The 24,430-nt window shown below is 47.7% G+C and overlaps 2 protein-coding genes and 1 long non-coding RNA gene across 3 annotated transcripts in view; all 3 read right to left on the reverse strand.

The window, feature by feature from the left end:
* LOC124605237 (rho guanine nucleotide exchange factor 10) overlaps positions 1-928 on the reverse strand; it is a 527,940-nt gene extending 527,012 nt beyond the window's left edge. The window contains exon 1 of the mRNA XM_047136788.1: positions 859-928. The gene's annotated coding sequence lies outside the window, so the exon portion shown is untranslated. The remainder of the gene's footprint in view (positions 1-858) is intronic.
* The window catches only part of LOC124606595, a 40,315-nt gene extending 25,455 nt beyond the window's left edge, over positions 1-14,860 (reverse strand). Inside the window, exons 1-4 of the mRNA XM_047138579.1 lie at positions 14,740-14,860; positions 11,351-11,683; positions 989-1,234; positions 859-940 (exon numbers count right to left, since the gene is read on the reverse strand). Of these exons, the coding sequence (XP_046994535.1) occupies positions 859-940; positions 989-1,234; positions 11,351-11,608 (586 nt within the window). The 5' untranslated portion in view covers positions 11,609-11,683; positions 14,740-14,860. The remainder of the gene's footprint in view (positions 1-858; positions 941-988; positions 1,235-11,350; positions 11,684-14,739) is intronic.
* A 165-nt stretch (positions 14,861-15,025) lies between these two features.
* Positions 15,026-24,430, reverse strand: part of LOC124607110 — a 463,292-nt gene continuing 453,887 nt past the window's right edge. Inside the window, exon 4 of the long non-coding RNA XR_006978776.1 lies at positions 15,026-15,101. This is a non-coding gene — a long non-coding RNA (uncharacterized LOC124607110). The remainder of the gene's footprint in view (positions 15,102-24,430) is intronic.

Below are 24,430 nucleotides of genomic sequence, written 5' to 3' on the forward strand. Positions count from 1 at the left end.
AACAAGTTCAGAGACGTTCAATATGGCCCCCTCCGGACACTCGAGCAATATCAACCCGATACTCCAACTCGTTCCACACTCTCTGTAGCATATCAGGCGTAACAGTATGGATAGCTGCTGTTATTTATCGTTTCATATCATCAATGGTGGCTGGTAGAGGTGGCCGAAACACCATATCCTTAACATACCCCCATAAGAAAAAATCGCAGGGGGTAAGATCAGGGCTTCTTGGAGGCCAGTGATGAAGTGCTCTGTCACGGGCTGCCTGGCGGCCGATCCATCGCCTCGGGTAGTTGACGTTCAGGTTTCATAACTAACCTTTTTCGTAGGACTCTCCATACAGTTGATTGTGGAATTTGCAGCTCTCTGCTAGCTCTGCGAGTCGATTTTCCTGGGCTGCGAACAAATGCTTGCTGGATGCGTGCTACATTTTCATCACTCGTTCTCGGCCGTCCAGAACTTTTCCCTTTGCACAAACACCCATTCTCCGTAAACTGTTTATACCAACGTTTAATACACCGCCTATCAGGAGGTTTAACACCATACTTCGTTCGAAATGCACGCTGAACAACTGTCGTCGATTCACTTCTGCCGTACTCAACAACACAAAAAGCTTTCTGTTGAGCGGTCGCCATCTTAGCATCAACTGACGCTGACGCCTAGTCAACAGCGCCTCAAGCGAACAAATGTACAACTAAATGAAACTTTATAGCTCCCTTAATTCGCCGACAGATAGTGCTTAGCTCTGCCTTTTGTCGTTGCAGAGTTTTAAATTCCTAAAGTTGTGGTATTCTTTTTGAATCACCCCGTAAATTCGCGGTTCAGCGCCTGTAGTATAGGCAGACGGGCGGTACTCACTCTTTCCGGCGGCGAGCCCCGCGATGCGCTTCCAGCCGCGGCGCTTCCAGAAGCCGCCCTGCTGCTGCTGCTGCTGCTGCTGCTGCTGCGGGGGCGGCGGCTGCGGCTGGAGCGGCCGGAGGAAGGAGGCGGAGGAGCGGGACGAGGAGGCGCCGCTGTAGTAGGAGCCCAGCCCCGAGTCGGCCTCGTGCGCCTGCGAGTGCGAGTGCGTGGGCGTGGGCGAGGCGGGCGTCAGCAGGTCGTCGGTGGGCCCGACGGCCAGCAGCTCGTCCAGCAGGTCGGCCGGCGGCGCCACCGACGGCGGCATCAGCATCGCCTCCACAGACAGGTTCAGCTCGCCCAGCACCCGCTTGTGTCCGTGCTCCACGCGCCGCACCTGCCGCGCCGACACACAAACACACACAGCAGTCAGACGGCCAGCCAGCCAGCCACCTAGCCCGCGGGGCAGCGGCCGCACCGTAGGACAGAGAGATGGGCAAAACTGTTCTTTTCAGAGATCGGATCCGAACTGTTCACTCCCTGAAATGAACAAGGTCTTTTTCATGACTCACCACTCATTCACAATAGAAAGCACATTGCCCTTTAAACTTGGTTTATTCCACTACTATACCTGTATTTTGATCTTATTTAATCCTATTTTGAAGTAACACAGATAATGAGTAAGAATTTTGTATTGTTTATTGAAATTTCCACGGTATGACAAAGTTTTTGATTATCGATCTATTTTGCACTATCGTGGTTTTTTGGGTGATCGGAAAATGTTGTAACTTGAGATTTACATTAACAATGTATTTGGCTATAATGTATTAAAGTTTCATTAACCTCGTACAATTACATCCCAAGCCATATATTTTTAAAGTGAACATTTCCTTCCGAAGACGCCCAAAATCGCAAAATCCGTACTACAATTAGAAAAAAAAAATATAAATTTGACTGTAAGACCAAAGTGCTGCTTATAGCCTTATGCAGAATAAAACAAGGAAAATATTGATGTATCACATTTTGCGATATGTTTATTGGTTCGCTCGTAATTAAAGTGTAAATTCGAGTGTCCATAATAAAAAATCCTCTAGTAAGAGGAGTCGTCAGGAACCTCATCTGATCAGTCTAAACAAATAAAAATAAAATAAAAACAAATGATGTATACATAACATAATTATGTAATATACATATCGGTATTAGTACGAAGAACAATATCCAGAATAGACGAACTCCGATGCAGAGGCGCTGAGCGAGCTGTATTGCTGCGTGAGCTAAGACCGCAGAGACCAGAATGACACCTGAGTTGCTTTGCTCAACGCTCTGGCTAGAGTCGAGAACGGTGGGGTGAGCGTTGAGCGGGCGAGTTCCGAGGGTGGGGGGAGCGGTGAACGGCCACCACTCACCTGCTCCGAGACAAATCGTCCGTTCTCTTGCGAGCAGGTTGTTGCAAGTAGTTATTATGTTCTCCGCTAGGAGGCTCTCTGTCCTGTTGCTCGCATCAAGTGCCCAGAGGGCAGGACGTGCGACTGAAACGATCGCCGACGGAGTGCGATGCTAAGTTAAAGCTGCGCCAGACACTGGACACGGCAGAGGAAGCACAGAGACAGCACGGCATATGTGAAACACAAAATCCATTGAGGCACTGCACAATGCAGGCAGCCAAGGTAGAAGCAGGCCAGAGGCCGGCGCCGGCTGTGTTTTGTGGCGTGCAGTGTGCTCTGATCAGCAGAGGCCCCACTGACCTGCTCCAACTCTCTCTCTCTCTATCTATCTATCTATCTATCTGCTGTGTGAAACGTTTGGAGCTACCGTTCTTTTTTTCTGAATCACTGATTGTTCACTCCTTTGAAAGATTCAACTCTATAAAACAGTTCAGGAGCGGATCCCCCATCTCTAGTAGGACAGCCAACTTGGCCAGGTCAGAGTCACCAGCAGAGCACGGCATCTGCGTCGCGAACCGAGCGAGAGCCAGTCGTCGGTTGGGGTTGAAGGTCCAAAGATCGTGCTCATCTAATACGACAGCGTGCACCATTTTTTTTTTGCCATCAGTCTTCCGACTGATTTGATGCCTCCTGTGCTAACCTCTTCATCTCACAAGGGAACCTCCCCATCGCACCCCCCTTAGATTTAGTTATAAGTTGGCACAGTAGATAGGCCGTGGAAAACTGAACACAGATCAATGGAGAAAACAGGAAGTTGTGTGGAATTATGAAAAAAAAAAAATAAGCAAAATATACAAAGTGAGTAGACCATGCGCAAGATAAGCAACATCAAGAAATTGTGAGCTAAATAGCGCCGTGGTCTCGTGGTTAGCGTGAGCAGCTGCGGAACGAGAGGTCCTTGGTTCAAGTCTTCCCTCGAGTGCAAAATTTAATTTTTTATTTTCAGACAATTATCAAAGTTCAGGCACTCACACACAATCAACTTCGCTCTCCAAAATTCCAGGACATGTTCAGATTTGCTTGGGCATATGCAGGATTCGACGGTCTACACACGGAAAAATTTGAAAACGTTAAAAACATATGTTTTGACAGAGCACAGGGAAAACTGTACGACTGGGAAACTCTTCCATTCATTTGTTCCAGTTTATGTGACAAACTCTTATGTTTTCATCACTTTTTTGAGAGTGATTATCACATCCACAAGAAAACCTAAATCGGGCAAGGTAGAAGAATCTTTTTACTCATTCGCCAATTGTACAAGATAGGTGGGTCGACAACATATTCCTGTCATGTGAAGCACATGCCGTCACCGGCCGGCCGGTGTGGCCGTACGGTTCTAGGCGCTTCAGTCTGGAACCGCGTGACCGCTACGGTCGCAGGTTCGAATCCTGCCTCCGGCATGGATGTGTGTGATGTCCTTAGGTTAGTCAGGTTTAAGTAGTTCTAAGTTGTAGGGGACTGATGACCATAGATGTTAAGTCCCATAGTGCTCAGAGCCATTTGAACCATTTGAACATGCCGTCACCAGTGTCGTATAGAATACATCAGACGTGTTTTCCTGTGGAGGAATCGGTTGACCTATGACTTTGCGATCAAATGTTTTCGGTTCCCATTGGAGAGGCACGTCCTTTCGTCTACTAATCGCACGGTTTTGCGATGCAGTCGCAAAACACAGACACTAAACTTATTACAGTGAACAGAGACGTCAATGAACGAACGGACAGATCATAACTTTGCGAAAATAAAGAAAGTAAAATTTTTACTCGAGGGAAGACCTGAACCAAGGACCTCTCGTTTTTCAACTGCTCACGCTAACCACGAGACCACGGCGCTATTTAGCTCACAATTTCTTGATGTTGCTTATCTTGCGCATGGTCTACTCACTTTGTATATTTTGCTTATTTTTTTTTTTCATAATTCCACACAACTTCTTCCTGTTTTCTCCATTGATCTGTGTTCAGTTTTCCACGGCCTATCTACTGTGCCAACTTATAACTAAATCTAAGGGGGGTGCGATGGGGAGGTTCCCTTGTCAGAGTAACACTTGCAACTTACGTCATCAATTATTTGCTACATGTATTCCAATCCCTGTCTTCCTCTACAACTTTCACCCTCTACAGCTCCCACCAGAACCGTGGAAGTCATTCCCTCATGTCTTAACATGTGTCTCATCATCCTGTCCCTTCTCAGTGTTCGATTCTCTTCTGTTCCGATTTTTCCACAATCCATGATTCACTATTATACAGAGTGCGTTCCATAAGTAATGCGACCAGTTTCTCTCTCTTTTTTTTTGGTGCAACGGTGCGTGTTGTAACCGGCTGGGAGGAAGGATAATTGGTCCCCATTGCATCGATGGCAATCTAAGTGGTGCAATGTATGCTGATTTCCTACGTAATGTTCTACCGATGTTACTACAAGATGTTTCACTGCATGACAGAATGGCGATATACTTCCAACATGATGAATGTCCGGCACCTAGCTCGCGTGCGGCTGAAGCGGTATTGAATAACATATTTCATGACAGCTGCATTGGTCGTCGCACTTTCACCGGATCTGACGTCACCGGATTTCTTTCTGTGGGGAAGGTTGAAGAACATTTGCTATCGTGATCCACCGACAACGCCTGACAAGATGCGTCAGCACATTGTCAATACATGTGCGAACATTACGGAAGGCGAATTACTCGCTGTTGAGAGGAATGTCGTTACACTTATTTCCAAATGCATTGACGTTGACGGACGTCATTTTGAGCATTTATTGCATTAATGTGTTTACAGGTAATCACGATGTAGCAGCATGCGTTCTCAGAAATAATAAGTTCACAAAGGTACATGTATCACATCCGAACAACCGAAATAAAATGTTCAAACGTACCTACGTTCTGTATTTTAAATTAAAAAAACCTACCTGTTCACCAACTGTTCGTCTAAAATTGTGAGCCATGTGTTTGTGACTATTACAGCGCCATCTATCACAAAGCGAAAAAAGTGGTCCAACTAAAACATTCATATTTCTTTACGTAGTACACGAATATGTAATAAAAAATGAGGGTTCCTATTTAAAAAAACGCAGTTGATATCCGTTTGACCTATGGCAGCGCCATCTAGCGGGCCAACCATAGCGCCATCTGGTTTCCCCCTTCAAGCTAGACAATTTACGTTCTTTGTAGTTTTTTTCGTTTGACATTTATTTCGTGAAATATTTGGCCCAGTCACGAGCAATGGACCACCCTGTGTAGTTATCTGGTCGTTCATCTATCTTTCCCTTTACGGAGACCAAGACATCGCCAGAGCGATGAAACTATTTCTGTTTCCTCTATGTAACTGACAAGGCGTAATAACAATTTATTCCGCCATTACATACAAGGCAGCGCTATTGCAGTTTGACGCTCTGTTATGCTAAAATATTAATAGATAACGAAATGTATACTAAATATTGTGCTGTAAGAACAACTAAATAAATCGAAAGTAAATGACATTCTATATTTATCTCGCGTTTTCTGTATTATTGGTCAAAAATCTACGATGCGTGCCTAGGCTACAGAATGAGAATTCCATCAAAATTACTTGAACTGGTTAGAAATTACATACGACGCACTGCTCAAGCTGTAGTAGAGACAAAATAATAATTTGCAGTTGAAAAATATCGAAAATATAGTACTGTTAGGCTGCATCGGTCTTCTTAAAGAAGGTTCCCCACTATGTACATTTATATCTCGTCCCAATGCGACAAAGATACCGGGAACAATTCCCATTTACGTATACATAGCAAAAACAGCTCTACGTACCCGTCGTTCGGCAAAGTGTCAATGATATTTTTAAACTAAACTGTTCCAACCTTTCCAGCTCGTGCAATCCTGAAATTATTTTGTTGGGCAGGTTAAAAAAAATGAAGCGAGTTTCAAATAATATTACCTCGCAAACAATTCACAACAGAGCATATTTCTGTATGAATCTCTGCTTCAATATCACAGTTCTACGTAAGACGTGTCTGTCTCTCACCTCCTAAGATATCCCCCCCCCCTCTCTCTCTCTCTCTCTCTCTCTCTCTCTCTCTCTCTCTCTCTCTCTCTCTCTCTCCCTCTCTCTCCCTGTGTGTGTGTGTGTGTGTGTGTGTGTGTGTGTGTGTGTGTGTGTGTGTGTGTGTGTGCGTGCGTGCGTTTTTTGTTTTCTTTGTGAAGAATGGAGAGGAGATGAGTGATGCAGTACGCAGTGGGTGAAACGCGAGCAGTGAGTCGTGAGGGGCATATCGCGCCGTGCCTATCGCAGCTCTGTCACGGGCAAGAACCGTTTGGAAGCCACTAGTATTCCGCGCAGTTCCTCTTTTTACGATGCGTCCCGCTGTTCTGCGAAGTGCGGGCTCGACTAGAACCTTATACTGCGCTGATTTCGAGTGCGTTGGGTGCACACGGTCCGGACTTAATAGTGAATGCATTTACGGCCAAGTGGCGGCGTATACTTTAATGTTTACCAAGCCGCCAGGCATTAAACGTAGCAGAGATCGAGCGAACGATCTTCACTGCATGAGTTTACTGTTTAATGAGCAGAGGGGAGAGAGGGAGAGAAACTGAGGGGAGATATTATTCCATCCCTACAGTCGTATCATGTGCGAGTTTAATAAGTCAAATATTATTTACTGGTGCTGAGAAACCAATTACGTTTCGGTTGTTCGAGAAGCGAATTGCAAGAATGATTACAAAACTTTTTTACTTGAGCTAAGCCAGGGTTGTCCAATCACGCGATCGGTAAAAAAAGAAAGAAAAGAAATCCGTAACATTCCATTTGCATAAAGTTACGATAAATTGGATACTTTCAATTTGAAACTCCAGCCACGCGATGCTATCTCTCATTGGTCCATCCCGTGGTTTATTAATTTATTCAGTTATTTTTTGGGATTTACTGTTAGCGTTACGTATATTATGTGCCGCCCAAAACTAATTGTCCTCTTCCAGTATGACCCAGTAAGCTAAAACGTTGCACACCCTTGACTGAAGCCAATGACGACAATGACGAAAACATTTAAATATGAACTCTAAATCAGTCTTTGTTAGCAGCCGACATGTCACCGATTCTTATCACTGTCTAATTACCGGTGTATACTCGTAAATTTTAAGAACAAAAGCAATTATCGTTCTGTAGTAGAAATGCCTGTCAATTAGCTCAAAATTAAAGTAGATTGTGCTATGACAGCACATTTCTAATTTTTATACACGTTGCCTTCTTTGTTTAACGGTTTTTTTTTACAGTCGCAGTTATACAAGTCGCAAAAGACTATTAACCTGTATAACTTCCTACTTTTTCTTTATAATTTGTACACTAATTTTGCATTTGTTAATAAAAAGGTTATTATAGCTGAAAGATAGCACATTTGGTCACTTAGCCCAGCCAGGCTAACACAACAATGTTGTCACCCCTGTCATCGAGAAGCCAGATAATCTACCAAACGGTTGTCCGTGCGGTCCAACGCATTATAAAGAAAAAGATTTTAGAAATCAACATGATTCTTGAAGCAGACAAGAGATGGTTGGCTTCCTCGCCGCTTGGGTCACTAGTATCCCTTCAGCTGTAAGACGGTAAGAATTTTCACGGTATTGAGTAAACCGGCGATGACCAGAAAGTGACATCAGGGAAGTCCTGAAGGACCATCTCGATCAGCTACTGAATGGACCAGCTGAAGAACGTAACACACAACCAGATAATCGAACCAAGAGCGAGGAGCATGCTATCGCCGGGACAGAAGCAAAGATAGTCGTAAAATGAATCCGTGAAGGAAAAACTCCAGGTGCAGATGAATTGAATGCGTACATGATAAAGGCAGCAAACGTTCAGGGATTACAACGGCTGCACAAAACTATCAATGCCGTATGGAAGACTAACACGACATGCCTACAAACTGGAGCAATGCTGTTTTAATTCCGAAGTTTAAGAAAGGCCGTACATGGAAGACAATTAATTATAGAGGAATAACCCTGAAGAGCATGTGTTGAAAAATTTTAAATAAGATCATAGAGCGAAGATTGAGGGCGATCATCACAGAACCGCAGCTGGAAGAGGAACAGTACGGCTTCAAAAGTGACAGATCAACAGCGGATCTAATTTTCTGTATCCACATGCCGATGGACAAATACTGGGAGAAAGGCAAGAACCAGTAATTATGTTCCTAGGCGTAGAAAAGTGAGATGATTTTTGCAAGAGAGACGAGGGGTGAGAGCATTTGAGGAAAAGGAATGTTGCTGAATGAGTGGTAAGGAAAATTCACCTGCTTTAGCTGTCTACAAGTTAGGGAGGGGCAATGCTGATGGTTTCAGACCAAGAGTGGAGCTCAGCAATTCAGTGCACTGTGCCCGCTACTGTTCAGTACTGTTGAGGATGACATAATAAAGAAGGCCGAGAAAAGTTTTCGAACTTAATGCAATTACCTTTGCTTTTGATGTCATGATCTGGGGTGAAACAGGAAGGCCGAGACCAGACTCAACATGTGGGATTCCAGTTCCAGGAATGCAACCTCCACTCCGGCGAGGCCAAGTCAGTGGGGACGAAAACGTGGAACTCATACACCACAAGATAGTGTGTGCAGAGAGTTCTCTGTACCTCTGATATACAATCTCTAGGGATAATCTCATTAGAGAGGAGGTTTCCTACAGAGTGCAGAAGGATTCTGAATTCTTCCAACAAGTGAGAACCCTATCATGATTCCAGAAAAAGTAAAATCAGTATCCAGAATGAGATTTTCACTCTGCAGCGGAGTGTGCGCTCATATGAAACTTCCTGGAAGATTAAAACTGTGTGCCGGATCAAGACTCGAACTCGGGACCTTTGCCTTTCGCGGGCAAGTGCTCTACCATCTCAGCTACCCAAGTACGACTCACGCCCCGTCCTGACAGCTTTACTTCTGCCAGTACCTCGTCTCCTACCTTCCAAAATTTTCAGAAGCTCTCCTGTGGGTTCGAGTCTCGGTCCGGCACACAGTTTTATTCTGCCAGGAAGTTTTAAATTCAGCGATGTTCAATAGCTACTTCATACCAGTACTGACCTACTCTCTCATAGGATGCATCCTCGCAAAGGAGGATCATTAACAGTCTACGAATTAGAAATTAAATTCCTTAGATCAACCAACCAGAAGATCAAGTTATGGATTGAAGTGAGGACGAATGCTACAATCAAGATTTCCTGTTGAAACTGAAGCAGCACATCTACATTAGGGTGATGATGGCGTGTAATGAGGTAGGAATCTACAATAACGAGTTTCTCGCCAGACCGCGAAAGCGCGAGGGATGTCTACCGGCCGCCGTGTCATCCTCTGCCTTGCGGTGTTATTTGGATGAGGTATGGAGGGCGTGTGCTGATCACACTTCCCTCCCAGCGGTTCAGCAGATCTTCCAGAACGTGGTCGAGTAGATCCTCAATCGGCATCACGAGGCTGGCTGCACCCAGTACCAGTCCTCCCCACCGAGGAAAAATACACTACTGGCCATTAAAATTGCTACACCACGAAGATGACGTGCTATAGGCGCGAAATTTAACCGACAGGAAGAACATGCTGTGATATGCAAATGATTAGCTTTTCAGAGCATTCACACAAGGTTGGCGCCGGTGGCGGCACCTACAACGTGCTGACATGAGGAAAGTTTCCAACCGATTTCTCATACACAAACAGCAGTTGACCGGCGTTGCTTGGTGAAACGTTGTTGTGATGCCTCGTGACTTTGATAAAAGTCGGATTGTAGCCTATCGCGATTGCGACGCTGCTACTCGCGTTGGTCGAGATCCAATGACTGTTAGCAGAATATGGAATCGGTGGGTTCAGGAGGGTAAAACGGAACGCAGTGCTGGATCCCAACGGCCTCGTATCACTAGCAGTCGAGATGTCAGGTATCTTATCCGCATGCCTGTAACGGATCGTGCAGCCACATCTCGATCCCTGAGTCAACAGACGGGGACGTTTGCAAGACAACAACCATCTGCATGAACTGTTCGACGACGTTTGCAGCAGCATGGACTATTAGCTCGGAGACCATGTCTGCGGTGCACGAATGGCAAAACGGCATTTTTTTCGGATGAATCCAGGTTCTGTTTACAGCATCATGACTGTCACATGCGTGTTTGGCGACATCGCGGTGAACGCACATTGGAAGCGTGTATTCGTCATCGCCATAATGGCGTATCACCCGGCGTGATGGTATGGGGTGCCATTGCTTACACGTCTCGGTCACCTGTTGTTCGCATTGACGTCACTTTGAAAACAGCGGACGTTACATTTCCGATGCGTTACGACCCGTGGCTCTACCCTTCATTCGATCCCTGCGAAACCCTACATTTCAGCAGGATAATGCACGACAACATGTTGCAGGTCCTGTATGGGCCTCTCTGGATACAAAAAATGTTCGACTGCTGCCCTAGCCAGCACATTCTCCAGATCTCTCACCAATTGAAAACGTCTGGTCAATGGTGGCCGAGCATCTGGCTCGTCACAATACGCCAGTCACTACATATGGTGAACTGTGGTACCGCGTTGAAGCTGCATGGGCAGCTGTACCTGTACACGCCATCCTAGCTCTGTTTGACTCAATCCCCAGGCGTATCAAGGCCGTTATTACGGCCAGAGGTAGTTGTTCTGGGTACTGATTTCTCAGGATCTATGCACCCAAATTGCGTGAAAATGTAATGACATGTCAGTTCTAGTATAATACATTTGTCCAATGAACACCCGTTTATGATCTGCATTTCTTCTTGGTGTACCAATTTTAATGGCCAGTAGTGTACTTGACAGTACTGGGAATCGAACATGGATCCTTGGCACGGCAGTCATCTACAATGACCACTCTGCTACGGAGGTGGACACTTACGAGAACTGCCCGAAAAAATTTGGAAAGTAAGTAGAAAGAAATCGGTCTCTTAGGAAGACCCAGAATGCGTTGACTGCGGTTGATGAATGATAACCTCGCTGCCAGAGGAAGAACGGTGGATGATGTTCTCCGCGACAGGTTGTACGTGGACAGAAGGAAGTGGAACAGGCTCATCTACACTGGAGCTGCCTGACTGATCACGTCGGTAGGTCAGACTGCTCACCTCCTCCTCGACGACGGACTGCGCGATGGAGGCGAGCGACCTGCTGGCGCCGCTGCTGCTGCGGCAGCCGCCGCCCCGGCCGTGGCCGTGGCCGTGGCAGTGGTCGTGGTCGTGCGCGCGCGGCCGCTGCTGGTGGTGGTGTCGGTGCTGGCGTGGGTGCAGCTGGAGGCTGGCGCTGGGAGAGCCCAGCGGCGGCGGCGACGAAGACGAGGACGCAGATGCGGAGGCAGAGGCGGAGGCCGCCGCCGCGGCCGCCATCTTGGCCGCCACCTCGCTGATCTCCTCGTAGATGTTCTCTTCCGTCCCGTAGCGCGTCGTGAAGGAGTGCCGGTCCTGCAACACCAGCACTCTGAAAATAGCTGCAGCTTCTAATGCCAAACTACGAGGGAACTGCGGCGGAGGCGGATTTGACTGAAGGACCAACACCTGGCAACCAGTCGCCAATACGCGCAACTAAAGTGACGTGTGTGACAAGTTCTGTGAAGAGAGAGAGGGGGAGAGAGGGGGAGAGAGGGGGAGAGAGGGGGATGGAGGGGGAGGGAGGGGGAGAGAGGGGGATGGAGGGGGAGGGAGGGGGGAGAGGAGGAGGGAGGGGGGAGAGGAGGAGGGAGGGGGGGAGAGAGGGGGAGAGAGGGGGAGAGAGGGGGAGTGAGGAGGGGAGAGGAGGGGAGAGAGGGGGGAGGGGGGAGAGGGGGAGAGAGGGGGAGAGAGAGGGAGAGAGAGGGAGGGAGAGGGAGGGGGAGGGAGGGAGGGAGAGGGAGGGAGAGGGAGGGGGAGGGAGGGAGGGAGAGGGAGGGAGAGGGAGGGGGGAGGGAGGAGGAGGGAGGGAGGGAGAGGGAGGGGGGAGGGAGGGATAGGGAGGGAGGGAGAGGGAGGGATAGGGAGGGAGGGAGAGGGAGGGATAGGGAGGGAGGGAGGGAGGGAGGGAGGGAGGGAGGGAGGGAGGGAGATGGAGGGAGGGAGGGAGGGAGATGGAGGGAGGGAGGGAGGGAGATGGAGGGAGGGAGGGAGGGAGGGAGATGGAGGGAGGGAGGGAGGGAGATGGAGGGAGGGAGGGAGGGAGATGGAGGGAGGGAGGGAGGGAGACGGAGGGAGGGAGGGAGACGGAGGGAGGGGGAGGGAGACGGAGGGAGGAAGGGAGGGAGACGGAGGGAGGAAGGGAGGGAGACGGAGGGAGGGAGGGAGGGAGACGGTGGGAGGGAGGGAGGGAGACGGTGGGAGGGAGGGAGGGAGACGGAGGGAGGGAGGGAGGGAGACGGAGGGAGGGAGACGGAGGGAGGGAGACGGAGGGAGGGAGGGAGACGGAGGGAGGGAGACGGAGGGAGGGAGGGAGACGGAGGGAGGGAGGGAGACGGAGGGAGGGAGGGAGAGGGAGAGAGAGAGAGGGAGAGAGAGAGAGAGAGGGAGAGAGAGAGAGAGGGAGGGAGGGAGAGAGAGGGAGGGAGAGAGAGACTTGTAATTAGTAATGTAGGGGAGAGCCACATATTGGGTCACCGTTTTTGCTTCTGAATTTGAACGATCGCAAAATTATCACTGTCCCTACTTAATACTTGTGTCTGATTTACATCCTCCAGAATGAATTTCAATTGCTGAATACCCTCCGCCAGACCTAAACAAGAAAATGCTAAATAAGCTGTCAACACCCCAAACAACATGCAGACAGATGCTAATATCTGGAGTGCTACGTGGTACAGTGCCCTTTGGTACACCACGTAACCCACCAACTGGTTTCTTATGTACACACCACGGAAGGTAGCCACTCGATCTAATTCAGTGGGGCTAGAAATTTTCGTCCACAGTATTTGGTTGGTGACAGGTAATACACTGAATATGTAAATTTTCTCATCACCACATTATTCGCTTATGTTTTGTATACACTTAGCATCACAAACATGAAAATGCATTGTACATACAGAGACGGCATTTATCTACGTGATACAGACTCACGTGTAAACCGTTAACGTATACTATTTGCACTGGTGGTGTGACTAGAAAGGTTTTAAGACTGTAAGCCACATGCGTTGAGTAACTCACCCGAAGTTTTGAAATTCATAGTTTCTTTTCTATTGCTAGTTAATAGCTGTAGCACACAATTTGCAAATAAGATGACAAATAGAAAGTGAGTTTACCATTACTATCTTCCATTTTCATATAAATAACTAAAACAGTTATAGTAGCAAAGCAAAATAACATCAAAATCTCAGGCGTTAGTGTCAGATACACGACAAAAATACATTTCAAATTTTAAAAACAGGAGGCATCATTGGTCACTACACTACATCAACATTGAAAAGACGGTTATAGTTGGAACTGTAGTATTATGAGCAGGTGGATGATGACGATGAGGTTAAGTTTGAGGATGCAGATAATGGCCAAGAGTATCAAAAACATGGAGGGGTGAAAGTAAGGGGATAGAGAGAAAGATAAGAAGGGAAGGACCAAGCATACGAGGGGGCAAGACCAAAAGTATGAGAGGGCAGGGTGGAGAGGGCGCTAAGAGGGCAGGGTGGAGAGGGCGCTAAGAGGGCAGGGTGGAGAGGGCGCTAAGAGGGCAGGGTGGGGAGGGCGCTAAGAGGGCAGGGTGGGGAGGGCAGTAACAGTGTGGGGGAAATGGTAAGAGGGTGGCGGAGAGAATACGACGGTGGCGGAGAGAATACGTCGACGGTGGCGGAGAGAATACGTCGATGGTGGCGGAGAGAATACGTCGACGGTGGCGGAGAGAATACGTCGACGGTGGCGGAGAGAATACGTCGACGGTGGCGGAGAGAATACGTCGACGGTGGCGGAGAGAATACGTCGACGGTGGCTGTGAGAATACGTCGACGGTGGCTGTGAGAATACGTCGACGGTGGCTGTGAGAATACGTCGACGGTGGCTGTGAGAATACGTCGACGGTGGCTGTGAGAATACGTCGACGGTGGCTGTGAGAATACGACGGTGGCTGTGAGAATACAACGGTGGCTGTGAGAATACAACGGTGGCTGTGAGAATACAACGGTGGCTGTGAGAATACAACGGTGGCTGTGAGAATACAACGGTGGCTGTGAGAATACAACGGTGGCTGTGAGAATAGTGTGAGGGCATGAGACTGGGGAGAAAGAGGATGATAAGAAAAATAAGAGGTTGAGGGGGAAAGATAAAAGGGTGGGAATAGAGACAACAGGTGGGAATAGTGGTAAGAGGTGGGAAGAAAGGATGAGAAACAATGATGGTAGTAGGAAAAGGAGGGGTGTGGGGTGCGAGAGGAAATTGTAGGGGAAGAGGAAAAGGAGGTTAAGGACTAAATAAAGAGGAAGAGGAAACGAAGCATGGTGGGGAAGGTTCACGACAGGGAATAAGTGAGGAGAAGGCATAAAAGGTGGAGGGCGGGATTTTTGAGTCGTCGTTACCTGTGGCGTGTGCAGAACGCGTGCGTTGCAATCTGGCTCGTAGTAGGCGTAGGAGTACTCCTCGGGGGTGGGCGACGGCGTCCTGGGAGGCGGCGGCGGCGGCTGCGAGTGCCGCGGGCCGGGCGTGGGCGCCGATGTGGGGGTGGGGGCGGCGTCGTCACGAGGGGGTGGAGGGTAGGGCGGCGGCGGGGGGAACTGCAGGAAGGGCCGCCGCGCGGGGGGCCGCGGGGGCGGCGGGGATCCGTAGCGCGCAGGCGCGAGGGCGGCGGGCAGCAGCGGCGGCGGCGGCGGGGGCGGCTGGCCTCGCCGCGGGCGGCACGCGGCCGCCTCCAGCTCCGGTGACGTCTCCATGCCGCATCGCACTGCAACAGCACAAACCACAATCTGCTGAAATGGCTGTTGACTGGGATAGCAGCTGGCAGGCAATGTCTCTCTGACAGGAGACTCGGAAAATGCAGTCAGTCAACAACCCACTCGTGCAGCCAACCCCGGAATATTGCCAAAGCGTGTAGATCCAACGACTACGGGAGTAATCTTTAGAGGCGCAGTTGCCTCTTGACCTCACAAGGTAACCTCCCCATCGCACCCCCCTCAGATTTAGTTATAAGTTGGCACAGTGGATAGGCCTTGAAAAACTGAACACAGATCAATCGAGAAAACAGGAAGAAGTTGTGTGGAACTACGAAAAAATAAGCAAAACATACAAATGAGTAGTCCATGCGCAAGATAGGCAACATCAAGGATAACGTGAGCTGAGCAGCGCCGTGGTCCCGTGGTTAGAGTGAGCAGCTGTGGAACGATAGGTCCTTGGTTCAAGTCTTCCCTCAAGTGAAAATTTTACTTTCCTTATTTTCGCAAAGTTATCTGTCCGTTCGTTCATTGACGTCTCTGTTCACTGTAATAAGTTTAGTGTCTGTGTTTTGCGACCGCACCGCAAAACCGTGCGATTCGTAGACGAAAGAACGTGCCTCTCCAATGGGAACCGAAAACATTTGATCGCAAGGTCATAGGTCAACCGATTCCTCCACAGGAAAACACGTCTGATATATTCTATACGACACTGGTGACGGTATGTGCGTCACATGACAGGAATATGTTGTCGACCCACAAAACTTACACACTTGGCGAATGGGCAAAAAGATTCTTCTACCTTGCCCGATTTAGGTTTTCTTATGGATGTGATAATCACTCCCAAAAAAGTGATGAAAACGTAAGAGTTTGTCTCATAAACTGCAACAAATGAATGCAACAGTTTCACAGTCGCACAGTTTTCCCTGTGCTCCCTCAAAACATATGTTTTTTACGCTTTCAAATGTTTCCGTGTGTAGACCGTCAAATCCTGCGTATGACCAAGCAAATCTGAACATGTCCTGGAATTTTGGAGAGCGAAGTTGATTATGTGTGAGTGCCTGAACTTTGATAATTGTCTGCAAATTAAAAAAATTAAACTTTTCACTCGAGGGAAGACTTGAACCAAGGACCTCTCGTTCCGTAGCTGCTCACGCTAACCACGGGACCACGGCGCTTGTAAGTTCACGCTCTCCTTGATGTTGCCTAGCTTGCACATGGACTGCTCAGTTTGTATATTTTGCTTAATTTTTTCATAGTTCCACACAATTTCTTCCTGTTTTCTCGATAGATCTGCGTTTAGTTTTACGAGGCCTATCCCTGTGCCAAGTTATAACTAAATCTGAGGGGGGTGCGATAGGGAGCTTCCCTTGTCACAATATATCTCCCGTATTTGAAGACGAAACGTCAGACAAAAATTTTATGTACAGACCATGGCCTTTCAAACCGGAAGTTTCAAGTGAAACCAACAGTGCGGTTCACAGGTTTGTATGAACCACGAGACAGTGTGAAGGAGATAAGCGAGAAATACACTACAACTCTTACATATCACCCCTGTAGGGGGTAATTACAGAACACAATACGCGAACAGAACGAAAAAAGAACACAGTGCTCAATACGCGAACAGAACGAAAAAAAGAACACAGTGGTGGTGCGGGAAGTAGGCTCCGCCATGTACTTCCCAATGGTTTCCAGAGTATAGATGTAAGACTAACATAATGACGACGATGTCGTGTGACCAGGGCCTCCCATCGGGTAGACCGTTCGCCGGGTGCAAGTCTTTCGATTTGAAGCCACTTCGGCGACTTGCGCGTCCATGGGGATGAAATGATGATGACAGGGACAACACAGCACCCAGTCTCTGAGCGGAGAAAATCTCCGACCCAGCCGGGAATCGAACCCGGGCCCTTAGCTTGACATTCTATCGCGCTCACCACTCAGCTATCAGGAAGGGCGGGGGGGGGGGGGGGGGGAGGGGGGCGGCGGACAATAATATAGTAACACATGTTGTAGCATACTGTAATTTACCACGTGCAGAAATTGAGCTTCTTACATTACAGGGTTTTGTGTACTGTTGACCGCACTGCAAGAATAATGAAACATTTAAAAAATCGTAATACATTTGGAATGCCAGAAATTTGTGAAATATATCATCATTTTGGACGAGGCTGTGAGTTGGTACTCAGCAGCGCAGGTCGCGGGAGGCCCATGGCATCGTCCCGCTGGAGCAGTGTTGGCGTCGCAATCCCGAATGGAAGAAACGGTGACTTTTCTTGACCCAACCACCCGTATACGTTTTAATAAATCATAATTTACCGCAAAAACTAGCAAATAACTGAACAGCTCCATTACCCAATACAGGGTAAAAAGTAAACAGTAACTTATTTGTGAGTTACATTATCCCCTAAAAAGCCTAGAGTAAACAGTTGCTTGTACGTGAAGATTTTGAAGTCAGCAGAGTCGGTCAGCGTTATAAACAGGTTTCTGGAGGGTGGTTTGAGACCTACGTGTTGCCACGCTTCGTTTACTACTGACCGCGTACTACAGTCTCGGATAGCGTAAAGCCAGGGTGAACTGAGGCATCTGGTGGCATTCTGTGGTGTTCAGCGATGAGTCATCTGTTTGTGGCGGTCAAATGGTTCAAATGGCTCTGAGCACTATACGACTTAACGTCGGAGGTCACCATCAGTCGCCTAGAACTTAGAACTACTTAAACCTAACTAACCTAGGGACAACACACACATCCATGCCCGAGGCAGGATTCGAACCTGCGACCGTAGCGGTCGCTCGGCTCCAGACTGTAGCGCCCAGAACCACACGGCCACTCCGGCCGGCTGTGGCGGTCAGATCGACGCCAGGGCGTCCGTAGACAGCCTGTTGGGAGTTAACAAAGCAGCTCAAACTAGTGGCTTCATTGTGTAGGGAAGGATTGGTAATTGCTGAAGGGAGGATCAATGGTCGCTAGCGTGGCAAGAATGATAAACCCTGTTGTCAGACTTCGACGACCCAAGTGCCATAGGATATAATACAGCAGCATAATGCCAGAGATCAACGCTACTGTTCGAACCACAGACACAGACATCGACATCTACATTACTCTGCAATTCCAAACTGGAAGACTTTTATTTTCAGTCCGTTTAAGCAGTGTGCAGTTTTAAACCTGCCACATGAACCTAAGACCATTATACTGTATACTCTATGTCATGTCATTTACGTGCGGGTGCTGAAACGTATGCGTCCGAGTTTTTTTTATGAAAAAAACATTTTCAAATAAAACAAACGTACTAACATTATAGGGGTGTTCAGAAGTCTCTCCGCAGGGCCGTATGATTGTTAGCCGCGCGTGCCGTATGTCGCAGTGAATATACCGAAATGAAACTCAGTGCTGGCTGGGTGACCGAGCGGTTCTAGGCGCTACAGTCCGGAATCGCGCGACCGCTACGGTCGCAGGTTCGAATCCTGCCTCGGCCATGGATGTGTGTGATGTCCTTAGGTTAGTTAGGATTAAGTAGTTATAAGTTCTAGGGGATTGATGACCTCAGAAGTTAAGCCCCATAGTGCTCAGAGCCATTTGAACCATTTTTGAAACTCAGTGAAATGCAAGTTATTAATTTATTGAATGTTCATTTTTACTTACAAATTTTCACATTAAATGTTGAAAGTGTCCCACCTGCTGTTGAATACACAATTCAATTCGTCTAATCATGTTTCCAAACACAAGCAGTTTTCAATTCATCGATGGAGTTTGGACAGTTTTTATAAACAGTTGCTTTCGCTGCACCCCACAAGAAAAAGTCGGTTGGTGTTAGGTCAGGCGATCGTGGAGGCCAAAGTAGTTGTGAAATTAAGCGATCACCAAAAACATAAGCAAGCAGTGACATTAAAAAGCGAGCTGTATGCGCGGTTGCACCATCTTGCTGAAAATAACCGTTCAGTATTTCGCTTAACACAAGTTCTCCTACGAATCGGTAGAGAATATCACTGCAGTATCGTTGTGCGCGCGAAAGGCTATTTACAATTTGTACAGAAACCAGATGGCAGTTATAAGAGTCGAGGGACATGAAAGGGAAGCAGTGGTTCGGAAGGGAGTGAGACAGGGTTGTAGCCTCTCCCCGATGTTATTCACTATGTATATTGAGCAAGCAGTAAAGGAAACAAAAGAAAAATTCGGAGTAGGTATTAAAATCCATGGAGAAGAAATAAAAACTTTGAAGTTTGCCGATGACATTGTAATTCTGTCTGAGACAGCAAAGGACTTGGAAGAGCAGTTGAACGGAATGGACAGTGTCTTGAAAGGAGGATATAAGATGAACATCAACAAAACCAAAACGAGGATAATGGAATGTAGTAGAATTAAGTCGGGTGATACTGAGGGAATAAGATTAGGAAATGAGACACTTAAAGTAGTAAAGGAGTTTTGCTATTTGGGGAGCTAAATAACTGATGATGGTCGAAGTAGAGAGGATATAAAATGTAGACTGGCAATGGCAAGGAAAGCGTTTCTGAAGAAGAGAAATTTGTTAACATGGAGTATAGATTTAAGTGTCAGGAAGTCCTTTCTGAAAGTATTTGTATGGAGCGTAGCCATGTATGGAAGTGAAACATGGACGATAAATAGTTTGGACAAGAATAGAAGCTTTCGAAATGTGGTGCTACAGAAGAATGCTGAAGATTAGATGGGTAGATCATATAACTAATGAGGAGGTATTGAATGGAATTGGGGAGAAGAGGAGGTTGTGGCAGAACTTGACAAGAAGAAGGGACCGGTTGGTAGGACATGTTCTGAGGCATCAAGGGATCACAAATTTAGCATTGGAGAGCAGCGTGGAGGGTAAAAATCGTAGAGGGAGACCAAGAGATGAATACAGTAAGCAGATTCAGAGGGATGTAGGCTGCAGTACGTACTGGGAGATGAAGAAGCTTGCATAGGATAGAGTAGCGTGGAGAGCTGCATCAAACCAGTCTCAGGACCAAAGACCACAACAACAACAGCATCGTTGTGCGTTTATTGTTCCGTTGAAAAACATGCGACCCACTATCCGACGTCTAGAAATTGCAATCCAAATTCCTATTTTCAAAAAGTGAAATGATTCCTCATGAATACACAATGGATTTGCACTACTCCATGCACGAGAATTTTTTGAGTTCATGTACCCGGATAAATGAAACCACGCTTCATCAGTGGAAAACGTTACATTATGAATATCCTTTCCATTTTGTTGAACGAAATTTTTGAACCATTGACAATAATGCAGTCTCTTGCCATGATCAGTATTTTTCAGTTCTTGCACGACTGTCACTTTGCATGGGAGAAGTTCTAAATTTTTCCTTAGAACTGTGTGGGCCGTTCCGACACCAACATCGTTTCCCTGGGCGAGTTATCTTACTGACTTGTTCGGACTCGTGGACATTTTATCGGAAATACCGACTAGTTTATCCTGAGTCAAAACGCTAGGACGACCACTTCTCGGTGCATCTGTCACTGAAGCCGTACTTCGAAATTTGTTAGTCAAATATCGCACAGTATCGCGATGTGGGAGTGTTGTCTCCGGGAAAAATGAATTAAATGTTTGACGAAGTGAAACTGTGTATTTACCGCCAGCTTTGAAAACTCGTTCGACTAAAATCACACGTTCTTCAATGGTTAGGATTTTAATCCTGACAAAAACGAAACAAACGAACAAAGGAACTTAACTTAAACATTCACGTCAACACGTGACGACACACACCAACGATGCTACTGACACTGGCCGATGGCTCTGAGCACTATGAGACTTGACACTGGCCTAGATAAACGAAACAGTGGAATGTTGGGAGAGTCCACTTGAAGGGAAGTAACCCAGGCCGGCAAACAATCATAACGGCACGCGCGGCTAACAATAATACGGCACTGCGCAGAGACTATTTGAACACTCCGTATATTTCTATTCTTCATACCTACATATTTCTTTCTCAACATATTCATCCTAGCGACGAACATATTTCTCCCGATGAGAGACCAATTTGTTGATACCGTCACTGTCAAATGCTTAACTATCGAGACGGAGCCAGAACCTCACGTATTCTTGCACCGCTTCATCGCAACCAAGTGAAGCCTTCGAAGGTATTCAAGTTTTGGAAATACGAAAATCGGATGGACCGGCTATGGAGGACGACCAGTGACACAGAACCCAAGGACTCGGGTTGTTGCAGATGTAGCAGAGTTGGTGTGTGGTCTGGCGCTGTCGTGGTGAAGGAGAGGGTGCACCACCAGTGGATGAAATCTATGAATTCAAAAGCCGATCGCAGCACGCCGTTTCTCATGCACCGACATAGTTACGTTATACAGCGTCACATTACACGCTACAACTGGGAATCCTCTAGCGGCAGGGAGCTGCAAATATTTAGCCGTGAAGAATAAAGATATAGAATGTTGTAAGATTTGTTTTATATAAAAAGCTTAAAGAGTTTTCACACAAAAATTCAGAGGCATTACTTTTCAGCACCCACCTCATAGTGTTGTCGGGTACCAGAGCGGTGTAACAGTGCTGAGCACGGTCAGATAGGAATTCTAGTGCTCCAGTTAAGATTCTTATAATGGCAGCTTAAATGTTTCAGAGATTCTTTATTGAAGGACTCTCACAGCCGTGGTGCGCCCGAGCAAAATTGCTGTTGAACTTTTAGCGTTCGGGATCTGAGTACATTAATTAACTTTTAATTAAATTCAAACCCCATTCTATTTTAATAAAGGGAGCCGCCATAAGAATTTTTATGCAATATTATTAGTAATATATTGTGTATACCTGTAAGTGTCCTTATTTGAGATACTTGCTCTCTGCCTCTTACAGACAGTTCTGAAGGCTGTAGAGTGCCATTAGAGGCGAAAGAGATCGTAAAAAATAGTGCGACTGTAGATGCCAATCAATAAAACGAGTAAAACGAATGTAAGACGGTATTCGTCTTACATCTGCATCTACATACATAGTCTGCAAGGCACCATACGGTATACGGTGGAGGGTACTTTGTACGAGTACCACTGCTAGTGATTCCCTTTCCTGCTTCACTCCCAAATGTAGCGAGGGAAAGTACGAGCCCTAATTTCTTTTGTCTTGTCTTCGCGGTGCTGACGCGAAACGTACGCTGGAGGCAGGGAATCGTTCTGCAGTCAGCCGCCGGCCAGAGTAGCCGAGCGGTTCTAGGCGTTGCAGTCTGGAACCGCGCGACCGCTACGGTCGTAGGTTCGAATCCTGCCTCGGGCATGGATGTGTGTGATGTCCTTAGGTTAATTAGTTCTAAGTTCTAGGCGACTGATGACCTCAGATGTTAAGTCGCATAGTACTCAGAGCCATTTGAACCATTTTGTTGTTGTAATAATTAGGCAGTGAAGAAATAACAAATACGCTAATGCAAACAACAACTTCGAAACAATAGATGACGATTGGTGGGCGACAGTGAGCACTCTAGTACTCGGGGCCGATTTTTCGTGCACTACCCTGTACCAATGAAATAATATTGCAGGAGTTATCATATTCTCTTTATAAAATGTGACACAATACAATCGATTAAGGAGTGCGGGCTTCATTCGGTTGCTAAGTCGATCTGCCTTCCGTAACAATGAACATGCTCTTTTACCTTGGATCAAAAAAAGACGGAGAGTGACCACTCGTATGTGCCGTGGCGACTTCCTTTCCACGTGTGATGACAAAAAAAAAAAAAAAAATCTTGCCTTTTTACAAGTATTTCTTCTGCAATTTATCGAAATATTGAAGTAAGCTGATATGCCGTTTTGTTATGTATGCATTACATACCACGCAATTTACGTAATTATGAAATACATTTTAATTACCGATCATGGACGCTGAATAGAATACCAGAAGTTCAGAGTTCAAAAAAGGTTTGAAACAGATCTAGAATGGGCGCGCGCAGCGAACAAACAAACAACAGTAGCTCGATGCTGAGCTAACTAGGAGCAGTCGGCAAGTGGAACTGCGACGAGTGGGTACGCGAAGAAGGGCGAGTCCGGCCGAGAGGGGAACGAGACAGAGGTGGGGGGGAACGAGACAGAGGTGGGGGGGAACGAGACAGAGGTGCGGGGGGGACGAGACAGAGGTGGGGGGGGACGATACAGAGGTGGGGGGGGACGAGACAGAGGTGGGGGGGGACGAGACAGAGGTGGGGGGGGGGAACGAGACAGAGGTGGGGGGGGGAACGAGACAGAGGTGGGGGGGGGAACGAGACAGAGGTGGGGGGGGAACGAGACAGAGGTGGGGGGGGAACGAGACAGAGGTGGGGGGGAACGAGACAGAGGTGGGGGGGGAACGAGACAGAGGTGGGGGGGGGAACGAGACAGAGGTGGGGGGGGAACGAGACAGAGGTGGGGGGGGAACGAGACAGAGGTGGGGGGGGAACGAGACAGAGGTGGGGGGGGAACGAGACAGAGGTGGGGGGGAACGAGACAGAGGTGGGGGGGAACGAGACAGAGGTGGGGGGGAACGAGACAGAGGTGGGGGGGAACGAGACAGAGGGGGGGGGGGAACGAGACAGAGGGGGGGGGGGGGACGAGACAGAGGGGGGGGGAACGAACAGAGGGGGGGGAACGAGACAGAGGGGGGAACGAGACCGGCCGACGTGCCGTTGCGGGAACGAGACCGACCTTTTCCCGTTCCCGGGAACTGTAAGTAGAAAGCGACGACCGAAGTGTATTATGAAACACCGTTCCTTAGAATTTGTTCCTCGTTCGTTCCATTCACCTTCGTGAACTGCTCCTTTGGACCCGTTAGTTCGCGTACGACCCATCTCTAATTGCAACGTAACTTGAGTCAAGCAGCACAATGCTACTGTTGTACTTGAACATTACTGGATGAGTTTTGCTACTCATCTGCTATAAATTGTATTTTCCCTCATTTAAAGTAGGCTGCCACTCACCACAATGACAGAAATGTTGTCGACGTAATCCTGTTCGTGCCAGTGGAATCACAATGTAAAGTGATAACGCATTATGTGACGAAAATCTCCACACAGAGTGGTACTTTATGGTGGAACGCTTTCCGTCAGTGCATATCTGAAGAATCGATCTTCCAGATCTCTCAGTAGTTCATGTCGGCTTCTGAAACAGAAGGGGGTCTCTCTTTGTCATTCGAGAAGAGGCTCAGCTGTACTCAGTACGGACCATTCCGCAGTTCCCCACCGAGCAGTGAGCCCGGGTCCCCCCCGTCACTTCTGGGTCAGAGACGAAAGCAAGAGGCGGTGCCTCGTGCATATGGTAGGAGCTAGGCTGGCAGGCTGTGGCTTTACGCACGGCACGGGACGCCGCCTTATTTCTGGGGAGCCGCGAGTGAGAGCTGCGCCTCGTAAAGCCGTCGCC

This window comes from Schistocerca americana, chromosome 3, assembly GCF_021461395.2.
Source record: "Schistocerca americana isolate TAMUIC-IGC-003095 chromosome 3, iqSchAmer2.1, whole genome shotgun sequence".
Taxonomy (NCBI): Eukaryota; Metazoa; Arthropoda; class Insecta; order Orthoptera; family Acrididae; genus Schistocerca; species Schistocerca americana.